Source organism: Oryzias latipes, chromosome 18 (assembly GCF_002234675.1).
Source record: "Oryzias latipes chromosome 18, ASM223467v1".
Classification (NCBI taxonomy): Eukaryota; Metazoa; Chordata; class Actinopteri; order Beloniformes; family Adrianichthyidae; genus Oryzias; species Oryzias latipes.
Genome location: NC_019876.2, coordinates 893,687 through 913,019, shown reverse-complemented (window position 1 = coordinate 913,019; position 19,333 = coordinate 893,687). Strand labels below are relative to the sequence as shown.

General features: G+C 44.0%; 2 protein-coding genes across 2 annotated transcripts; both read right to left on the bottom strand.

Annotated features, from left to right (window-relative positions):
- Positions 1 to 6,684: 6,684 nt before the first annotated feature.
- Positions 6,685 to 7,775, bottom strand: LOC101161271 (high affinity immunoglobulin gamma Fc receptor I-like; the record flags this gene model as incomplete). Its single annotated transcript, XM_023948977.1, has 5 exons — positions 7,613 to 7,775; positions 7,466 to 7,501; positions 7,103 to 7,366; positions 6,783 to 7,028; positions 6,685 to 6,707 (listed from the first exon to the last, which is right to left on the bottom strand). Coding segments are annotated over exons 1-5 (618 nt in total), but the record flags the coding sequence as incomplete, so codon positions are not given.
- Positions 7,776 to 9,191: 1,416 nt separating this feature from the next.
- LOC110017116 (zinc finger protein basonuclin-2-like) lies at positions 9,192 to 14,134 on the bottom strand. The gene is made up of 7 exons (XM_023948976.1): positions 14,114 to 14,134; positions 13,955 to 14,050; positions 13,218 to 13,406; positions 13,091 to 13,156; positions 12,554 to 12,919; positions 11,275 to 11,521; positions 9,192 to 10,106 (listed from the first exon to the last, which is right to left on the bottom strand). The coding sequence occupies exons 1-7, from the start codon at positions 14,132 to 14,134 to the stop codon at positions 9,313 to 9,315; spliced, it is 1,779 nt and encodes a 592-aa protein (XP_023804744.1). The 3' UTR covers positions 9,192 to 9,312.
- Positions 14,135 to 19,333: the final 5,199 nt, after the last annotated feature.

Genomic DNA, 19,333 nt, shown 5'->3' with positions numbered 1-19,333 from the left:
AAGTAGCTCAGTTTTAAATGCATTGATGGAGGTTTCTGTTTTAATTCTTCTGTATCCCATTGAGAAATGCAGCCTGTGGTTGACATAACTATCATATTCTGTGAAAACTGGAAGATGGTCACTGATTTCATTAATTAGCAACCCAATAGCCGTTTTATTTTCAATGTCATTGGAAAATATATTATCAATTAATGTTGCACAACTTGCAGTTATCCTACTTGGTTTTGTAATTCTTGGAAATAAGCAAATGCTGTACATGGTATTAATAAATTCATCAACTGCTTTAATCTTATGAGGATTCAAAAGGTCAATGTTAAAATCCCCACAAACAAGAATTACCTCATTTTTATCCACAAACGTTTTTCTCCATCCAGCCTGTAAACATATCCATATTTGAGCCAGCTGTTCTGTAAATACAACTAACAACTATATAATTTTATTTTCTTGAGAGATTTCGACTGTTAAACATTCAAGCATGTTGTCAACAACAGCTGTCATGCTAGTCACTACTCTGAAATGCAGAGTTTTATCCACATATAGAGCGACTCCTCCACCACCTTTGTTTAGTCTATTACTGTATCTGACTTCATAACCCTCCAAAATAAAGTTTTCAACTCCCTTCTCTGCAGTGAACCATGTTTCTGAGACTGCTTACACACTAAATCGTTGTGAAAAATTACATAATTATTCCTTAATGCTGTCAAAATTTGCATACATGCTCCTGCTATTGAAATAAACAAGTGAAAACTTATCTTTACATTTACTGTTCAAGTTAGATTGCTCTTCAGTGCAGTAACTGCAGTTATCAGTGATGGCAGAGAAGAAATGGCTGATTGGGTCAATGTCCTCATGTTCCATGTCCTGGAAGGGAACCTGGAGGAGCTGCAGGTTCCCTTCCAGACCCTGGAGGACTGCTGGCATCAGCACCAGATCCAGGACTCTGGAGAGGAGGATCCATCTGCCATCACTGAGAAATGTGGTTGAAACTCTTTGTCCTGAATGTCCCACAGTCTGACTGACAGGAAGCATCTTCTGGATCCTGGAAGGACTTTCTTCATCCTGAAGGTCGATGATGTCAGAGCAGAGATTCAGACTGATTAGAACGAAAACTCTCAGATTTGAACACAAGCAAATGTCAATTTAGAAATCAATATAAAAAAATGACATTTTACATTTTTATAAATAAATTTAAGATCAATTTGCATTGCATTGTGTAATTTAGAAATTAAAATTTTAAAATGACTTTTCAATTCTTTGTTTTTGAATGTATTTTAAATTCTGTTGCATTTTCATGTCATGGTGTCTTCATGTCAAAACACCAAAGAAGTTGTAAACAGCGCCCCCTGCTGTGATTCCAGCTGAATTCAATCTGTCAGACTCTCTCTCATCAGGGCGGGGCCTGGAGCCTAAACGAGTCCCGCCTCCACTTGTTCTAAAATATGAGAGTCTGGAGCAGCCAGTGGAAGCATTTAGCATCAGAGGCTGCAGACCAGATTGAGCTTCTGTGTTCATGACTAGAACTGAATCTTCTTTGTAGGAATGCTTTGTCCTTTAGGAAACACTCATGTATGTTTTCTAAAAGATGCATGCATGAATGATCCATCGGTTTGGCCTACTGTATAAGAAATACAAATGTACATTTCTAAAAGGTTACAGTTCTAAACTAAACCTAATGATTGATTACAGATAGTAAAAAGAACAGATCATTTGACTTTGTTCCTGTGATCTTTACATGAATGTTTTCTACATTTACGTCCATCAGAGGACCATCCCGCACAAACCCCAGGGCATTTGTTGTTTTAAATAAAGTTGTATTCAAATGGGTAAATCTGTGGCATGATTGTTTAAACACAAAAACATGCTGCCTTCCGCCCTGATGGCTGACAGGAGGAACGTTCTTCCCTCCTGCTTCAGGATTTACACCTCAAGATCTCCTTAAGGAAGTGGAGGCGGGGCTTAGCTCATTTGGACAGGTGGGCTCCGCCCTGATGACTATATGAAAAGGTTCTCAGTTTGATTTCATTCTTTGAATAACCTTAATACGATAAGTGAGGAATGGAGATGAGCATGTGATTCTATAATTACTTTTTCAGAAGTTTCAGAGGCAATGAATGCTTGGAATAGCAAGTCATGACGGAGAAACAGCTGAACTCTTTACATTTATTACCCCTCCTGCCAGTCTGACTCTATCCTCTTTCACTGGCTGTCCCGCTGTGGGTGGGGGCTGTGGCGATGTTTGGGTGTACTGAGAGGTTGGGGTGTAAAATCCTTCCATGTCTCTAAAATGAAGAAGAACGATGCTAACTGCTCTGTAACTACTGTCTCCTGTGATCCAAGGTTTCATATAGGATCCCATTCCTGACTCTACCCTCTGGATTTACCCGGGCTTGGGACAGGCACTGATGTAACACTGGCTTATGCCCGGTGGAGGCTATAATTTTTTAGGTATTTATTTTTGAGTGAGTGAGTTTTAGTTACTTTTATTTATTTATTTTTTATGTTTGTCTTTGTTTTTTGTCTTTTCCTTTAATTTTGCTGTATTTTTACTCATCTTTATAATTATTACTTCATAATAAAGGTATTACTTATCTCTATTTATTGGTTTATCTATTTATTCTTTGAGTTTTTTGTCTTTTTTTTGGTCACTTTGGTTCCTAACACAGCATGGCTTCTAACAGTCATTCCAGCGTTTGTCATCTGTATTTTTGCTAAAGTCCTAACTAATGAGTCCAGATCCAGTCTTCATGTTCTGTCCTTCTCATGAGCTAAAATAACTACATTGTGTTTTCTGTCATGTAGCACGGTGCAGCAGAAGAGGGTAAGAACTGGAGACAAAGTAAGAGTTTAGATGTTATGCAGATGATGCACCAATCACAGTGGAGGTCACAGACATGGGATGGAGCTGAGGAAAGACATTCTTATGTCCATGTGGATATTTGCAGACAGTGGAGAGGTCTACAGACTCTACATTGAGTCAGCATCAGTCTTTTTGAACTCTTTTTCTAACATTAGGAAAGTTTGTCACCGTCACTTCCTGTCCTTCTCTGCAGAGGACTTCACATCCAACGAGGGAGATTCAGGTTGAGGATCATTATCTGCTTTCCTGAGGTCCAGTTGCTTTTGGAGAATCTTGTCTCCACCTCCACAATGTCTATGTCCAAAATGTTGAGAAGAGCCGGTGTGTCGGTGTGTCATCAATCATTGTTAGAACAGTCCTGCAGAGAAATCATCATCCTTGTAGATTTCCACGATGCCATGAAGTGGAAGTTCATTTACTGCCAGGAACTGAACTACTTCTCCAACTGTTTTGATATAATATTTCTTTATTGAGTGTCCCTGATGGATCACTGAAGGTTTCCCCTGTGGCCTCTCTTTCCAACCAGGTTTTTGTATTTTTTACGTGGCATTGACCTGCTTTGTGAGTCCTTTTCTTTTTCCAATGCAGTTTTCCAATTATTAAATCCTTTTTTTGGGAAAACCAAATCCCTGTCATTGTCCCCCCTAAATTCATGACACTGGAAACAAAAGAAAACATCAAGTTTGATGAATATTCCAGCTACTGAGACGAGGAGCAGGAGGGAAGCGAGAGGCCACGCCCTCCAACATGGTTATTCTGACCAATAGAACCAATAGAACGACTGAATAATGATGATTATTTCTCTGTAGAATTCTTTGGGATTTTGGCTTGTTGGAGCCAGCAGGGGGGAGGGGTCACTTAGTCCAGTTGTCATATATAGTCAGTGAGAGCAAAACATGAAATATCCACCACGTGTGACTTGAACCTGCAGTCTGATCAGAGGTTGACCGCCCTACCACAGGTACACATCTATAATGCAGATCAGTAGCTGTAAACCATGGACATGGCCATGATTTAGATTTGAAGTAGATGTGTCCTTGAGCAGTGGGTAGTTCCTGTCCAGTTGACAGAACCGAGTCCTCTGGAATTCTCTGATCTCTGGTTTTTCTGATGCAGGTCTGAGGAACATCACTGCTGGAGATGACGTCATTTTGACATGTCAAGATACAAACATCCCAGAGAATCCAACCTTTGAGTGGAACAGAACTGACCTGGAGGAGGAAGAACGTGTGATAACATACAGGAGTGGTGGTGTTGATCCAGACAATCAGCATGAATCCTACAGGAACCGAGTTTTTCTGAAGGACAGTCAGATGAAGGATGGAGATCTGTCTGTGGTTCTGAAGAACGTGACCATGAAAGACACTGGAATATATGAGTGTAGAGTTATAAAAAGAACCAAGAGATCTATTTTACAGACTCCTCTCATCTGCACCATCCATCTGTCCGTGGTTCCTCCAGGTGGCCCGTCTCCAGGTGAGCAGTGTTTGTGTTCCTGCTTGATGTCAGAGTAAAGGTCTCAGATCAGACGTGTTTTCTGAAGATGTTGTTGATGAGACTCTGCAGGAAGCAGCTGCTCTGATGAGGAAGAGGAGAGGATTCTGTTCTGCACTCATCATCCTCTCTCTCTCCTGCAGGAGATGAAGGAGGAAGAGTAGGAGACCAAGAAGGAAAGAAGGAGGATGGAGGAACGAAGAAAGAAGGACTGAGTCCAGGAGGGATCATTGGGATTGTTCTGGCAGTTCTTGCTGTTGTTGCTGCTGTTGTTGTTGTTGGTCTCTGGATCTACAGGAAGAAAAAAGGTTCAAACCAAAGTTCCAGTGGTTCCAACAACCAGCAGAATCCTGAACTTGATCGTCTGAACTCAGATTCTGATGCAGAGAGAAACAACAACACCTGCAGTCTGAATGTCTGAATGATGCATCAGTCCAAACCTCCTCCATGCAGACATCTGTGTGTGGATGAAATGACTGACTGGATTCTTCCTCCCACATTTCCAACTGCTTCAAGCATCCTCACTGCTCCGTCCTGGAGACCTGCTCCCCCCTCAGTCTACCCCACTGAGACCATTATCACAGACAGGTCTTCTATGAGGAGACGTGCTGGGGGGAAACCAGAAACCAGCTTCTTCACCCACTGGATCAAGTCTACTGCAATGTCTCAGGTGCATCACGGCTGCAGCAGCTCCTCACCTGGAAATGTGGGCTCACATCTCTGTGGAACCAATCCCAGCATGCAAAGCTCTGATCTGCAGGACCAAACCAACCAGCAAAACAGTTCAGGTCCTCAGCACTACAGGACTGGAGGTGTTCATAGGTCTGATGTTTAAAAGGGAGCAGACATTATTAGAATTGTATTCTTCAATTCTGCTCCTTTTCCAGTCATGAACATTTTCAATAATGAAGAAAAAACATGTAAACATGTTAGACATTCAATAATTGTCATGAAAGGAACAAATAAATAAATGACAAATGAAAATCCAGAAGCACTTCCTGCAGTCATTGATCCAGAGGTTCTTGCTGCTGAAGATGTTTCTGTCCTGGTTCTGATCCGTTCTGTCTACAGACCAACTGCATGTTTGACTGCAGATGGTTCTGATCCAAAATCAGCTTTCTGGTGTCACCACGACCAAAGAAGCTCCTTCCTGTTTCTGGATGCAGTCCAGCTTCTGATGTCACTTCCTGTAGGAAGGAACCACCATCACTGTGGAGGAGAAGCAGCAGAAGTGGTTTGACCCGAAGAACCCGACAGTTGGAGCCCGTCTCCTGAATGTGGTTCTGTAGCTGTTCCTCCTCTTGGTTCCAGTCTTCCTGCAGGTTCTGGAATCCTTTAGATGATCCTCTGAAGTCCACGTCGTCTCTTCAGCGGCTGCATCTCCTCCAGAACATTTTCTCGTTCTGTGGTTCTGCTCGGACACGGCGCTCTGGGAACCGCCTCCTCAGAGAGGAACTTTAGTGGTTTAGCCAGACTCTGGGGGGGTCAGTGAAGGTCTGATAGAACCATCCAGAACCAGACTGAACCAGTTGAAGGACATGAGGGGAACCTGCAGCTGCTTTGATGATCAGTTGGTGAAACTGTTTCAAACATTCATGTCCTGCAGAATTTAGACAGATTCTCCACAGTTTTCTGGTTCTGAAATCTGGTTCTGTGGGTTTAGGAGCTGAAAGTCCAATTGATGGAAAAAATGAAGAAATCAATCAGACAGTGACCCGGATGACAGCTGAATGTTATTATGGAATGATGGAAATGAAAACACTTTCATCTGGATGTCTGCAGAAACACTGAATAAAAATATGATTCTATTCCAGATACGTTTAGAAAAGTGACTAAAAAGACTAATTGAAGAATTTACTTTGAAATTCAGATTTATTGTATTTAAAACACAAAAACACAAGATTTTAAATCAAACAAAAACATTTAGACATTTTAAACAAATTCAAGAAAATTAAAAAAATTAAAAAGACAAAAATTAAAAGTTTAAGGTTTCTGAAACCAAAAGAGACTCTCTTTTCAGAATTGATGCTCTGTGGTTCCAGATGTGATGATGTCATCATAGTCATCAGCCAATCCCTGCTCAGCATGTGAGTGCTGGGTCATCACCATGGAGACAGACGGGTCACTTCCTGCAGACAGAACAGTTTAGAAACTGAAGATGATTGATCAAATGTGATTGATTGATTTCTGTTACCTGAGGCTCTTTGTGGACATAAAGACACCAGAAGGAGAGTGGAGATGAAGAACGGACTGATCACCAGCAGGTGGAGCAGGACTCTCAATTCAAGAAAGTAGGAAGCTGCAGCAGGGGACGGGGTTTCTGAAATGGGTGGGGCTTCTGTGGTCGTGGGTTTCTCTGCAGACAGAATCCCACCTGGTCAGGTGACTGCATGGAGCAAATCCATGGTGAGATGACAGTGAAGCTCCTCACCTGAGACAGAGATCCAGCTGGATGGAGACTCTCCATGAGCGCTGATGTGACACTTGTAGAGACCTTCATCAGACCTGGAAACATGCTGGAGGGTCATGTGACCTGTAGGCTCAGTCCTGATGAGGGAGCCATCTTTATAGAAAGCAGCTGAGGGCTTGGAGGGAGGGGTCTGTGATTGACAGCTCAGAGTGAGGTCATGACCCTCCATCACAGGGAGGACAGGACTCTGCAGGATCACTGATCCACCTCAACACAGAGACAAAGCATTTCATCCATCTGCACACAGCTGCAGCAACACTAACTCCACAGTCTGATCTTACCAGAGACACTGATGTTCACGCTGATGCTGGAGGCTCCTCCCCCTCTGGACTCACACCAGTACACACCACTGTCTGATGGAAGAAGATAATTGATCTCATAGGAAGAGTCAGCGGGTAGTCTTTGTCCAGATCCACACTGAGTCCTGGTTCCTCTGCTGGTGTTTCTCCTCAGAGTCCATCCTGCAGAGCTGTGGTCCTCACACTTCAGAGTCACTGATTCTCCTCTAAAGAACTGAGATCTGCTGGGACTCACAGTCAGACCAACTGCAACAACAAAGTAAAGACACACAGAGTGTTGCTGCTGTCAGAGGCTTTCTTGGACACAAAGACAGAGAGTGGGACTGACTGAGGAAGTGGACTAACTTTGGTTGGTTGTGCAGCACAGCAGGGAGCTCAGAGCTGCAGAGAAATGACACTCAGCTTAGTTGGAGCTTTGATGAAGGCTCTGCTGTGGGAAGCAGCATCTGTCAACGTTTCCACACCAACACACATCCAGCAGACGGGACTCACCCAGCAGCATCTGGACAGATGTTCCCTCCATTCTGCAGCTGCAGGACATCAGACCAACAGCAGTTGGACAGACACCAAAGTCTGATTCTTCTGTTAGGATGATCGTCTGTGTGACGGTTCACTTTTCTCTGAAGCATCAACCAGGAAACTCAGACAGGAAGAGACCTGACAAACCACAAACACAGTGGTCACAGGAGGAAAAAAAGAAAGAGTTTTCAAGAAGTCTCAGAACTCTGATTGCATCTCTGAGGTTAGCTGTCATTGGTCATTTTGATGGTAGATGAATCAAACAGTGACATGTTCCAGAATCACTCTGGTGATGTCAGCATGTAAATGGTCATGGGGGTCTTACTGTGTAGAGTACCACCATCTAGAAACATATTAACTAGAAGCCATGATTGGAAAAATCTATCTGTACTACCCTGAGGTATCACTTTGCTGCCAAGGACCTGTGGATTTCTAAAATCCTTACTGGCAGACCATAGGTTGGATGACTTGACAAACACACCTCATCCTGCATCCCCCTCAGCACTGGAGCCCCATAAAGGTTTGGTCTTAAGCCCCTACGGATTCACTTTACACTTTTGATTGTGGCCACGTTTAACTGCACCACCATCTGCAAATATGCTGATGACACTGTTTTGTTGGGGTTGGACTTAAACAAGGAAACAGCTTCCCCACAGAGGACCACAAACCTGGTGAGTTGATGTGAACTAAACAATCTGCAACTGACGTCTCTGAGGTAAGAACATGCACTGACTGGACCATCTACAATAACCGACATTCATCAGTGAGTTTGGGCATATTTCTTCATGTAGTGACCATATAAACACGGGTTTTATGTTTGTCTCAGTCTTAACTCCATCTGAGGGGGGAACTGTGCTTCTGTGAACGGATAAACTCTTGTATTATAATAATAATAATGTCATTTCATTTGAAGAACCTCTAGGAGAGTCAGTGCCAGCGTACAAATAAAATAAATAAAAATGAATTGCTGCTGTCAGTGTGTGTGTGTGGGGGGGGGGTGTAAAGCTGGCTCCCTCCAGTGGCTAAACTGAGAATCGATTAGAACGTTTCAAAATGTTAAAATTGAAGCAAAACCTACTTTTTCATGACTTTTTTTCTATTTTTTTAAATAGCATAACACAATTATTCACAAAAGTGTTGTAAAGATGAATAAAAAGTTGTTCTTGATATTAAACTTCAGAGTTTGGTCCTGACGTTGGTGTTTGGTCAGAACTAAATGTCTGAGGAAAATACCTGTTTGGAGACCAATTCAGTCGCATGTTTATGTGAAAAATTTAATAATAATTAGTGAAAGATGTGCTGCAAATGAACATAAGTAGAAAAAAAGGAAAATGTATGTCATCAATAAATGTGAAAAGTAAACATTGAATGGGACAGCGAGGTTTTTAAAAGATATTAAACACATTTAAACAGATTTACAAGATAAAAATAAATACATAAATATGGCGTAAAATACAAACATTCTCCCATAAATAAAAGCATGATACGTCATTTAAATAAATAAATAGAATACATTAAATAAATGTGAAGATTTTGGTGGCTTCACAAAAAGAAAAATAACCTTTTGACTTTTTACACTTTTCACGGGTTTCATGTTTTATTAAAGTTCTTTTCTTGGTGTCTTGACTCTCAAGTCAGTTCAGATTGTCAGATTGGTTCAACGTTGAAGTCCTTCAGCTCTCCTCTTCATCCTGGACTCTCCTCCTCTCTGTCGTCTCTCTTTCTATCTTCACCGGCATGCTGGACTTCCTGGGCTTCTTCTTTGGCAGAGATCCGGCTGACCGTTTGCCCCACGGTGGGCTGGTCCCACTGCAGGTGAATTCTGACACCAAGTGACCACTGCAACCCGAGGAGACGCAGGAAGGAGGGGGGTCCAGAGGAGGAGAGGGGGGAGGGGTCCGTGGTCGATTCAGGATGAAGACACGGTTGGTGTCTTGTGATAAAGTTGGAGGTAGAGTGACGTTGGGTGGAGGGTCCCTGTGGGTGTCAGCCTCAAACCTGTTCCTGGTTTGAGCTTTTTTAAGGGTTGGTGCATCAAAACCACAGAACAGAGAGTGTTTCCTGAAGTCTTTTTCTCTGAGCAGACATTGTTCCTGGAAGTTCTTCATCCTGTCTTTGCTGTGGTGAGGGTCACTGGGTGCGTCTCTGTGGGTGCTGGTGTGCAGCCGTGGGTTGGGGTTGGAGCTGTGCCGGTTTCGGCTCCGCAGCGAGCTGAAGACCATGGTGCAACCTGCTACCGTGCAGCGGTGTTTAATCTTTAGGTGGACGGCGTTGTAGTGGATTTTCAGGGTTCCTGCGCAGACAGAAGAGAAATGATGGTGAACTGGAATGATACAGGTGCCTCTAATTCCACATGTCTTGATTATTTTGCCTCCTATGGATGGAAAACACTGATCCAGATGGCCAGCAGTACATGAGGCATGGATGACACTGGAAACCAGCTGGAATTGAAGAACTGGGATTGGGCCTACTGATTGTCATGACTTAGATCAATAGAAGAGGAGATAAAAGGTTTTTATATTTAAGTAGAAGTTGAACCATCAGTAAACCTAAAATATTGTACATTTTCCTCTGCATAAGCAGGTAAAAGGACAGAACTTTCCACATCACTGCAGACCACTTCCCGTTGTGAACTGCACACGGACTTGACGGCAGCAGTTCTGAGGCCTGAGAGATTGAAACTCTCCTGTAGGGTCTACCTTAAGGTCTTTGACATCCATGTGGTGATATCGCGGTAAATCTTGTCGCCAAAGTGTCTCGTCTATGACTCGTGGACGGTATCAGTGTCTCTGTGTTTGTCCCAGTACCAGGTTTAGTTGTTGATAGAAGTGTTTGTAGGGGATCTTTGGACATTTCTGTGCGTTTCCAGCTTGGTTACTGTTGGAGTACAGATTATGCTTTGGCTGTGTGATTTTGTTTCAGATATAAAGTTTGGAGGACCAGCTGATGTAGTCTCCTTAGACAAAAGCTGTCAGAACCTCTCAGAGGGTTATAAAGTATTAGCTTTTCATGATGCCTCAAATCTCACGTCATCAGCAAACAATCACTAACTAATGAATCAGACGCACAGAAAAGGGTTTAGATGTGATTAAAAAGACATTTCACCATGGAAGCTAGAACCTTATGGATGGAAAAAAGTCTTAAATTTAGACCCATTGTGATCTTTTGGGCAAAGGTCTGTTGAATTTGGGCATTGAATAGAGTCTAAAAGGTCATCACATCTGGATGCAACTCTGGAGCTAAAGCTCTGGTGTTAAAGGGTTAAGGACACCCAGAATTGGTACCTTTATCGTAGAAGCTCTTCCCACAAACGCCACAGTGGACCCTGCCCTTCCGACCTCCGGCAGGGAAAGGAGGAGAGAAGGAACAAAGGGAGGTCGGGACAGAATGAAGTTGGGAGGATAAAAATTTAACAGGATGAAGGGAAGAAGAAGTGGAAGAAGTGGGCAAAGGGCAGAAGAAGGAGGAGGAGAAGGATGGTAGTGGTTGAAGAGGAGAAGGGGACTTCTGCAGCTTCTGACACATCTGCAGAGGAGACGAGGGCGATGAGGGGATGGACGGACGGAAGACAATGGAAGAGCGAGCAAGTGATGGTATCAAGGCGGAAGAATAAGGAGCAAGGCCGTCATTTTCACGCACTCCCCTCTGAAGGTGGCGTTCATGGTCTTTGTTAAACGTTGGGTCAGGATACCAGAGCGGTTGGGGTTGTCTCAGATCATCGGGATCTGTTTTGATTCTTGAAGGTGATCGGTCTTTGGTTTGATGCAACATCAGGTCAGGATCGACCTTGAGTCTGGCAGTTCTCTGCTTGTGCTTTTCAGTGGGTTTTGTTGTGAAGGGCTCTGGAACGACCTTCGTGAGGTTCCTGAGCGAGTTCCCCTCCTGATCAGAAACAACAGAAGAAGAACACAAAGAAAGAGGGAATTATCAAAAGGAATTACTTTGATTCAGTGTTTAAATCTTTGTGACTTTTCAGAACAAGTTGGTTGTGATCAAGATGAAGACCAACAGACACGGGATGTGAGGCGCATTTGGACACACATGATGTGGAATGTCATGAAGCATCGTATTCTGGTCAGTTTGTTGGTTTTAGTTGTCTTGTTTTGGATGCTGTGTTATGATGTTGAGAACAAAAGGGCAAAAATGTCCCTGTGGCGTAGAAAGGGCGGTCCATGTTTAAGCCCCAAATGATTCCAGTGATGATCGAGGTTGTAAGGTAGGGGTGTCGGACTCCAGGCCTCATTTGCTGCTGATAACCTGGTCCAGGTGTGTTTAGCCATTAAGAATCAACACTGACAGGTTTGTTGGAAAGCATGTAGAGCTCAGTGATGTGGGAGGGCCCATCACAGCAAACACCGCTGGATGAGAAGGAAATGCCTTGATCCGCCTTTTCAAATGTCACAGGAAGAGTCTGAACAATCACTGAATCCAGCAAAGTCAGCAGAAGAGGGCCATGTCTGTCTACCAAGTGTTTGGTTTGTTTAAATCCTGGGTTCAACAGTCATGGTATCTTGGGCAAGACACCAAACTCCACCCCCACACTGCCCCTAGTTGTGAAGAACCTCTAGGTTTTGTTGGAGGAAAGCATCTGGTGAGGGCTGTACCTAAAAATGATGGATGTATAGATGATGGATACTGGTAAACCATCCAGGGTGAACCCAACCAGGATTGGCTCCAGCATCCCCATGATCCTGAGAGGAATAGGATGGGTCTAGACGATGGAGGGATGGACGGACGGATGGATGGAAGATCACAAACGTTTTAAACTAAATGTTGGTTTAACTCTCATCAAGAGCACAAAAGTAGGATTGTGGTTATTTTAGCTAGCTGACACTCATCGCTGTCGGACATCTGTAGTATTTTTACCCTGAAAGGTAAAAGGTCAGATTGTTGTTCTTAGAAGAAAATGTTCACCTGGATGGAAGGTCCTGAATTGAGGAGGTCTGACCGTGGGGAGTGGAAAGGCAGGAGTGAAGACAGTCCTCCTGGGACATTTTCAAAATAGTTGGTGCTGTTGTTGTCCTCCAGCAGGCCTGAGGGCTCCTGAGTGCTCTTGAGCCTGGCCAGCGCTGCCTCGTGTCCGCTCAGGTCCTGCTGGCAGCTCTTTGGAGCAGACATGACTTCTGGACCAAAGGGTTGATCGGTGGGGTCCAGACCATGAGGCGTCATCAGCTCAACGATGGGCCGCGTCTCGCCAAAGCGAAGGAACTGTTTGAAGAGAAGCAGCTCTTCTTCAGGAGTCACCATGACCCAACGGTCCAGCACGATCCCACCAGGACCCTGAGGGAGAGGCAGTCCTTCACGTTCACCATTATGCCGTTTGAGAAAGTTCAGCAGATACGTTTATGGAGCAGAAACACGAGAACATCTCCACCAAACAGCAGAACAATCTAAGCACGGACGACTTAGCACCAGAATGGAACACGGCTTCAGATGTTTGGATGACTTTACCTGCAGCATGTAGCCCCTCACATAATCCTCCAGACTCCAGCCCAGAGAGTGCAGGATGTGGGACACCTGGAGGGACAAAGAGTCATTTCTACTGTGTTTACCGGCGGTTCCTACGCCGCTCACATACCTGATCAGGAGTCAAGACGCTGAAGAGCCGGTCAAGTAGGATTTTCAGTCGGACAGGTACGGCCTGAGCCCCGTACAGAACCAGAGCCCCCAGGTCGAACACCAGCCCAGGCAGAACCACCTCCACTGGGCCAGAGCGGGGCGGGGCCGGGAGCTTCTCCAAGGCTGGAGAGAAACATGGAGACAACGTTCAGAAAACGGTCCATGGTTCCTCATGTAGTCTCTGAAAACACCGGTCAGTTTGTTGACATCGGTTCTTTACAATGATGTAGAAATGACATGGACCCCCCCCCCCCCCCCCCGCCCCATTAGTTTAGCTTTTATTCATAATTTAACATGAAGGGTTCTAAAAGGTCTTAGAGTTAAAACACATTACTAACACAGATGTTTAACATGTGGGAACCTAGAACACAAAAAAACAAATGAAAAGCTGCTTCACAATAAATTAACTTTTACTAAATTTATTGAAATACATTTTTACTCTGATACTCTAGTTTTTTGATTATTTTGTTGATAACATGAAACATCGTTTGTCTACTTCCTGTTTCCACTGTTGACGTGTTTTATGTTCTAAGTGAAGATAAAGTTTGACAAAAATGATGAAAACTTTGGACACTGAGACACAAACTTCCTCAGATGATGAAGACTTAAGCTGTGACTGAAATTAGAGATGATAAATCAAATGTGTCTTTTACCGTGTGCAACCCATCCGTGACCGCAGAGGTCACATGACCTGACCTGGACACTTCCTGTTGTGAAGGAGGGACAGCTGCAGGGGTAGGCGGAGCATCGTGCCGTTGAGCAGAAGAGAGTCTGGCTCCGCCCACACTTCAACTAGAGAGGAAGAGGAGCCGTTAGAAGCATTGAACATTGAACATCATACGTGACCTTCAGTACCTGCTCCAGGTCCGCCGTCATCCTCATGACCTGCAGACACAAGAGAGGTTTCCATCAGCAGAAATGTTCCTTTATTTGACTCTTTTATTATTCAATTATGATTTTTAAAGTACTTTTGTTCTTTTCTCTTTTATTTAATCAAAAGCACAGTTATTATTTTTTTTACTTTCATTAAAAACAGAAACTGTTAATTTTGTTCAATGATTCATTTAAATGCAACAAAGTAAATGAAACAGATGAATCTGAAGAAAATAAATGATTCTGCATATCAACATATTTAATAATTTAGTTTATTCTCTAATTATGTCCTTAGTTTTTAGCTTTTGAAAGCTTTTGAAAGCTGTTTAAGTTTATTTACAATCACAATAAAAACGTTTATACACAAAATATTCAAAAAAAGATTAAAAAAATAGTAACTTTTTCAAACTTCATTCTACATAATTATTACAAATAAAAATATCAACATTTTACAGGTAAAAAGAATGTTTAAAAATGAATAAAAATCTAAACAAACACTCACCTGATGATGTTAAAAGAAGAAAACTGATTTTTTTTTCACCCGCTCTCGTCTTCCGTCTTCATCATTTCTGCAGAGAATCCCTCCTACTCCTCCTCTTCATCTCTGGAACTCCTCTCCTGTTCCTCCTTTTTAACTGAAAGGTCTCCCCATCCTTTGGCTCCTCCTCCTTTCTGCCTGGAGGAGAACATCATGACTGATTTGACTCTTTTACTGATTTATTTTCTTATTTCTTGTAAAATTTAAATAATTTTTTTTATTATATATTGAGGATAATTATCTCAAAGGAAAACAGAAAAAACTAATTTATTTTCAGATTTTCAGAGTAAAAGTATAGTAACTGAACAAAATCCCGATTTTCTGGCAGAAGACTTCAAAATAAATTTCCATTTCCTTTGACATCTTTTGTGTCTAAAAACTGATGTACTTTGCGTGTACTTATACTGCTCTTTACTACCTTCCCTGAAGGCCCAAAGTGCTCACAGTCTCAGTTACGTTCACACTGACAGCAGCTCGGTCTGCTCTCCCTCAGAACTTCGGCCGTCCCATCAGAAACCTTTCCTGGTTCCCGTAATAAAAGAAACAAAATGTTTCGGGGTAAAAAGTCATTTCCGGAAATCAAAATGAAACGTTAAGAAGGAACAGAAGCAGAAACCAGAAAGAGTACCATGGACATCCCTGATTGGACGATACGTTTGTCCTGCTCTGTACTGATCAATAAACGCAGAAACATTTAAAAGAACTCAAACATCATCATCCAATCAGTGATGTCCGTGGTTTCTACCTTTTCCACTTTCTTATTGAGTTTCGTTTCTTTACATATTGATTTATTTTTATTATTTTTTTTATTTTTTTATTTCTAGAATGTAATGTACTCTTTACTTTTTTAATAGTCATTGTGATTCTTAATGTGTTTTGGTGGAGTGCAGTGATTTGTTGATGTGATTTGACCTTCAGGGCCACCGTAGTTCACAGTCTTTTTCTCTGCAGGAACTCTTTCTGCGGGTTTTTCCGTTCTCTTCTGCTGGATCGGTTCCTTTTTCTGCGGTTCTGTGTGAGGATCCGGGTTCTCCGGTCAGTCCATGTTCTGCTTCCTGCTCTGTGACTCGGGTCCTCATCGTTTGGACTTCACCTCTTTGGGGTTTCAAACTTTGTTCTCCAGGTGAAATCAGATCTTCTGCTGGTTTTTCCTCTGAAGAACGTCGATCTTTGGTTTCTTTTTTGTTTCCCGTTGATAAAAAAGGTTTTGGGGATCAGAGCCAGTTCTGCTCCTGGGGGTCCAAACGACCTGGAAAGCGTTTCCTGGCGGCGAGCTGTGGGGGCTCGCTCTGTGAAGGTGGGGCTGTTGGACAGGCTGCGGGTCCGCTGGGACCCGTGGACCTCTTTCCCGTTTTGATGTGGAGCTAATTAGAAGAGAAGACGCCGTGTGCGATCACGCCTGACGCTGACACACTTCCTGAGGAGCAGCTCTCAGAGGGGGCGGTGCTGCAAACGCACAGCGGCTCCGCCTCCTCGCTGTCCTGATGTTTCTGGTCCCGAGCTCTTGGCTCGTTCTGCAGGAAACTCTCCTAACCGGGTCGCGGTGGCTGTTCGGTGAGAACGGCGACTGAAACCCGAAGATCAGAAACGTGGAAGCAGAAAAACCCAGAATGAGGATGAAGATGAAGATCAGCTCGTGGTCACACGCCGCTCCTCTGCTCAGACACTTCCTGATCTGATCCTCATTCAGAGGTCAGAGGTCATTCTGCATCCTGATGACTTAACTTCGCCCTGAAAGTGTCTGAAACGTGTAGATGAACATCTGATCTGCACGTTTTCATCCAAACCAGCTTCATTTGGTGACAAACTCTCATAAAGTAGTGATTTCAACTGAATAAAAGTAGAACCTTTGTGGATAAAATCCTCATTTCATCCTCGTTCCACAGTGGAGGGGGTTTGGTCTGACGGTTCGCTTCGTTCCACCGGTTTTAAAGTTCTCTTTTAATGCCGACTGAGACTTGAAAACTCGAGTCCGCCTGAAAACAACCAAACCTCCATCCAGCTTCATTTGGCACAGAATCATAAACCACGACCTTAGCACACAGAGGTCGCTGTGGACTGTTTCCATGTCCGTCACCAACAGCTGGAAGGGTCTTGGTGAAATGTCACAGCGGTGTTAATCCGGTGAATCTGGCCTTTTCCTTCACAGCTCTATTCCGATTCATGAAAGATTCCAGCCGCAGACAGACCGCTATTGTTCGTTTCTGCTTCATGATCCATTTTCAAATCTATACTTCACTACCAAATCTGAGTCCCTGATGGGTCAAAGTTCAGCCTGCTTTGGTTTTTAGTTCTTCTCCATGACCAGGTGTTACTGCAGCCGGTGACTCAACCCGTCCCACAGCTGTATAGGATGAAGACTTTCTGTTGTGTTTTCATCAAAGCTGTTTAATCTGCAGCTCTGTTCGTGTTCCCGGCGTCCAATCAGGAGCCTCACACGGTTCCGTGTGTCTCCGGTGTTTGTTCAGGCCTTCAGACAGTAAAAACGTCCTGAACTGATGATTTGTTGAGAGGAGCGTCCCGGCGGAGCTGCTGGTTGGGATCCCTGCCGGGCCTCAGCTCCCCGTCTGTCACTTTTGTCGTTTGTCGCCTCAAACGTCGGCTCCAGGAGGCGCCGGAGGTGAATTTTACATGACGCTAAAGACCGTCGGCATGTTTTGCGGATGGCAGACGCTTTAGCTCTGTTAGTCTTCTGTGTGTGTCCTCTCCCACCCCCACCCACAGCCCCCCCCGGTCTGTTTCTGTGTCACCCCTCCACCCCAGCCTCCTCCTTTGTAGTGGATCCAACTTGGCTTCGGTGCCGTCACTTCTGGGAAAGCGTGCAAACGTGCGTTTTTGGCTGAAAGTGTTTGTTGTCGCAGGTAGAAGTAGGACGGCAGGCATCCCATAATATCCACAGGAGGGATCTGCATCGGAAGCAGGACGCCGACACCTTAACGCATTCTGTCTGAACCTCCAGTTTGTTCTTTTATTCATCAGAAGACGGGAATTCAGAAAGTTTGTGTGACAGGAAGTGGAGAGTTTTTAATCCGGTTAGCTTCAGGACCAGATTAGAGTCCGTAAAGCTCGCCGCTGATGGCGAGCGGAGGGGAAACGTGGATTAAGCAGCATCCTTTTGACAGCGGGGGGGGGGGGGGGGGTGCTGCAGAGCCTCCATCCATGGACTGGACCTCTTTTATGTGGAGAACAGGTCAGACCCAAAGCAGCGGAAAAGAACCTGAAGAGAGCTTTTCTTTAATAAATGGTTCTGGTTCTGCTGGTTCTGTTGTCCCTGCTGACGTTTTGTTCTGTTTTCTTCTTCGTCTTCATCATCACTCCAGGTTTGGGGGCTGATAGCCTCAGTGCTGGATGTGTTTTTAATGATGCAGAACCGTTGACCCAAACCGGTTCTGCTGCTGTGAATGCCTTCATTCCGGTCCAGGAGCCCGGTTCTGCTTGCACAGCACGGCTGTCTGGACTCCAGAACAGTACAGTTGTGGTGTGAACGCGGAACGGGTCCGATCAGAATCAGTCCATTTGATCAGCTGGTGGCTGACATGAAACCAACAAACGGGTCAGACGTTACGGATCATCTGTGGAGACATGAAGATCAGGATCCAGTAGAACTCTCTGGTTCTGGAGACGATGAGGGTTTTTCTGTGAAGTTCTGGTTCTGACAGGCGACTCTTCAGAACCTCTCAGTTTGGTTCAGGTTGTGAGTTTGATCCAAAAGCTTCTCTGCAGGTCACTGAGGTGATGGTGGGACGTTCCTCTGCAGGACAAACTCTTTTTGTTTGACTGAACAGAATCCAGATTTTTGCTCTGGAACAGTGGATCTGATGTCATGAACATCAATCACAGCGTCTGTCGGCTCAAAGACTCAGAGAAACATAAACTGATGAACATCATTCAGACCTGCTGAGCTGTTTTTGGAAAATCAAACAAACAGTTTCCATTGTTGATGTGGATCCGTATTTTCAGACGGGCCATGCTGTCATGTGACGTAGCTGAAACATTTGGTCTTCCATTAACTTTACAGTCCTCAGCCTCTCTGATGAGTTTTGGTCTTTGATACAACAAGCCAAACATTTGTTCTATCATGTTTTAATTGTGAGACGATCCTCATGACAGATGCTGTTAGGATGATATATTGTCTTCTTTCATTTTCTTTGTGTTGATCCTGACGTTGAGTTGGTTTGTTCCATGTAGGACCCCCTCCACAGCTACAGGGGGCGGTATAGAGAAACCATGAGTCCTGTCCCACCAGGTAGGTGGAGATGGAAGAAGCTTTAAGGAGGTGACGTGTCCAGGTGAGGGTTTGTCTGGCAGTCATGATGAGAAACTAACATTTCAATGCTTGGATGACTTTGGTGACATCCTGAATGTGTTTAGTTCAACTTCATGTTTAGGTTCTGATATTCATGGGAACAGTTTTCAACAATTAGAACAGTTAAATGAAACAATATTTGCAAACGTTTTAAACTAACAGCATTCTCTAAAGGTACATTTCTGACATATTTTCTGTTAGTCTGAAGGTTCTCAGCTCTCATCCGTTCTTCGTGGGGACGAGTTGTCCAGCGCCCTCTGTTGTCCGCTCAGTCTGTAGAGTTAGGCAGCATTGAAAAGCTGAATGATGTCTGGCGTATGCTGCTATGGCGCTTTTCTACCTACAAGGCCCAAAGCGC

Coding starts and splice junctions, on each gene's coding strand:
- LOC110017116 (XM_023948976.1), bottom strand. CDS start 14,134: ATGACGGCGGACCTGGAGCAG. Junction 14,051..14,113: donor TGACGGCGGACCTGGAGCAG/GTACTGAAGGTC, acceptor CTTCCTCTCTAG/TTGAAGTGTGGGCGGAGCCA. Junction 10,107..11,274: donor CCACCTTCAGAGGGGAGTGC/GTGAAAATGACG, acceptor GACAATCAGTAG/GCCCAATCCCAGTTCTTCAA.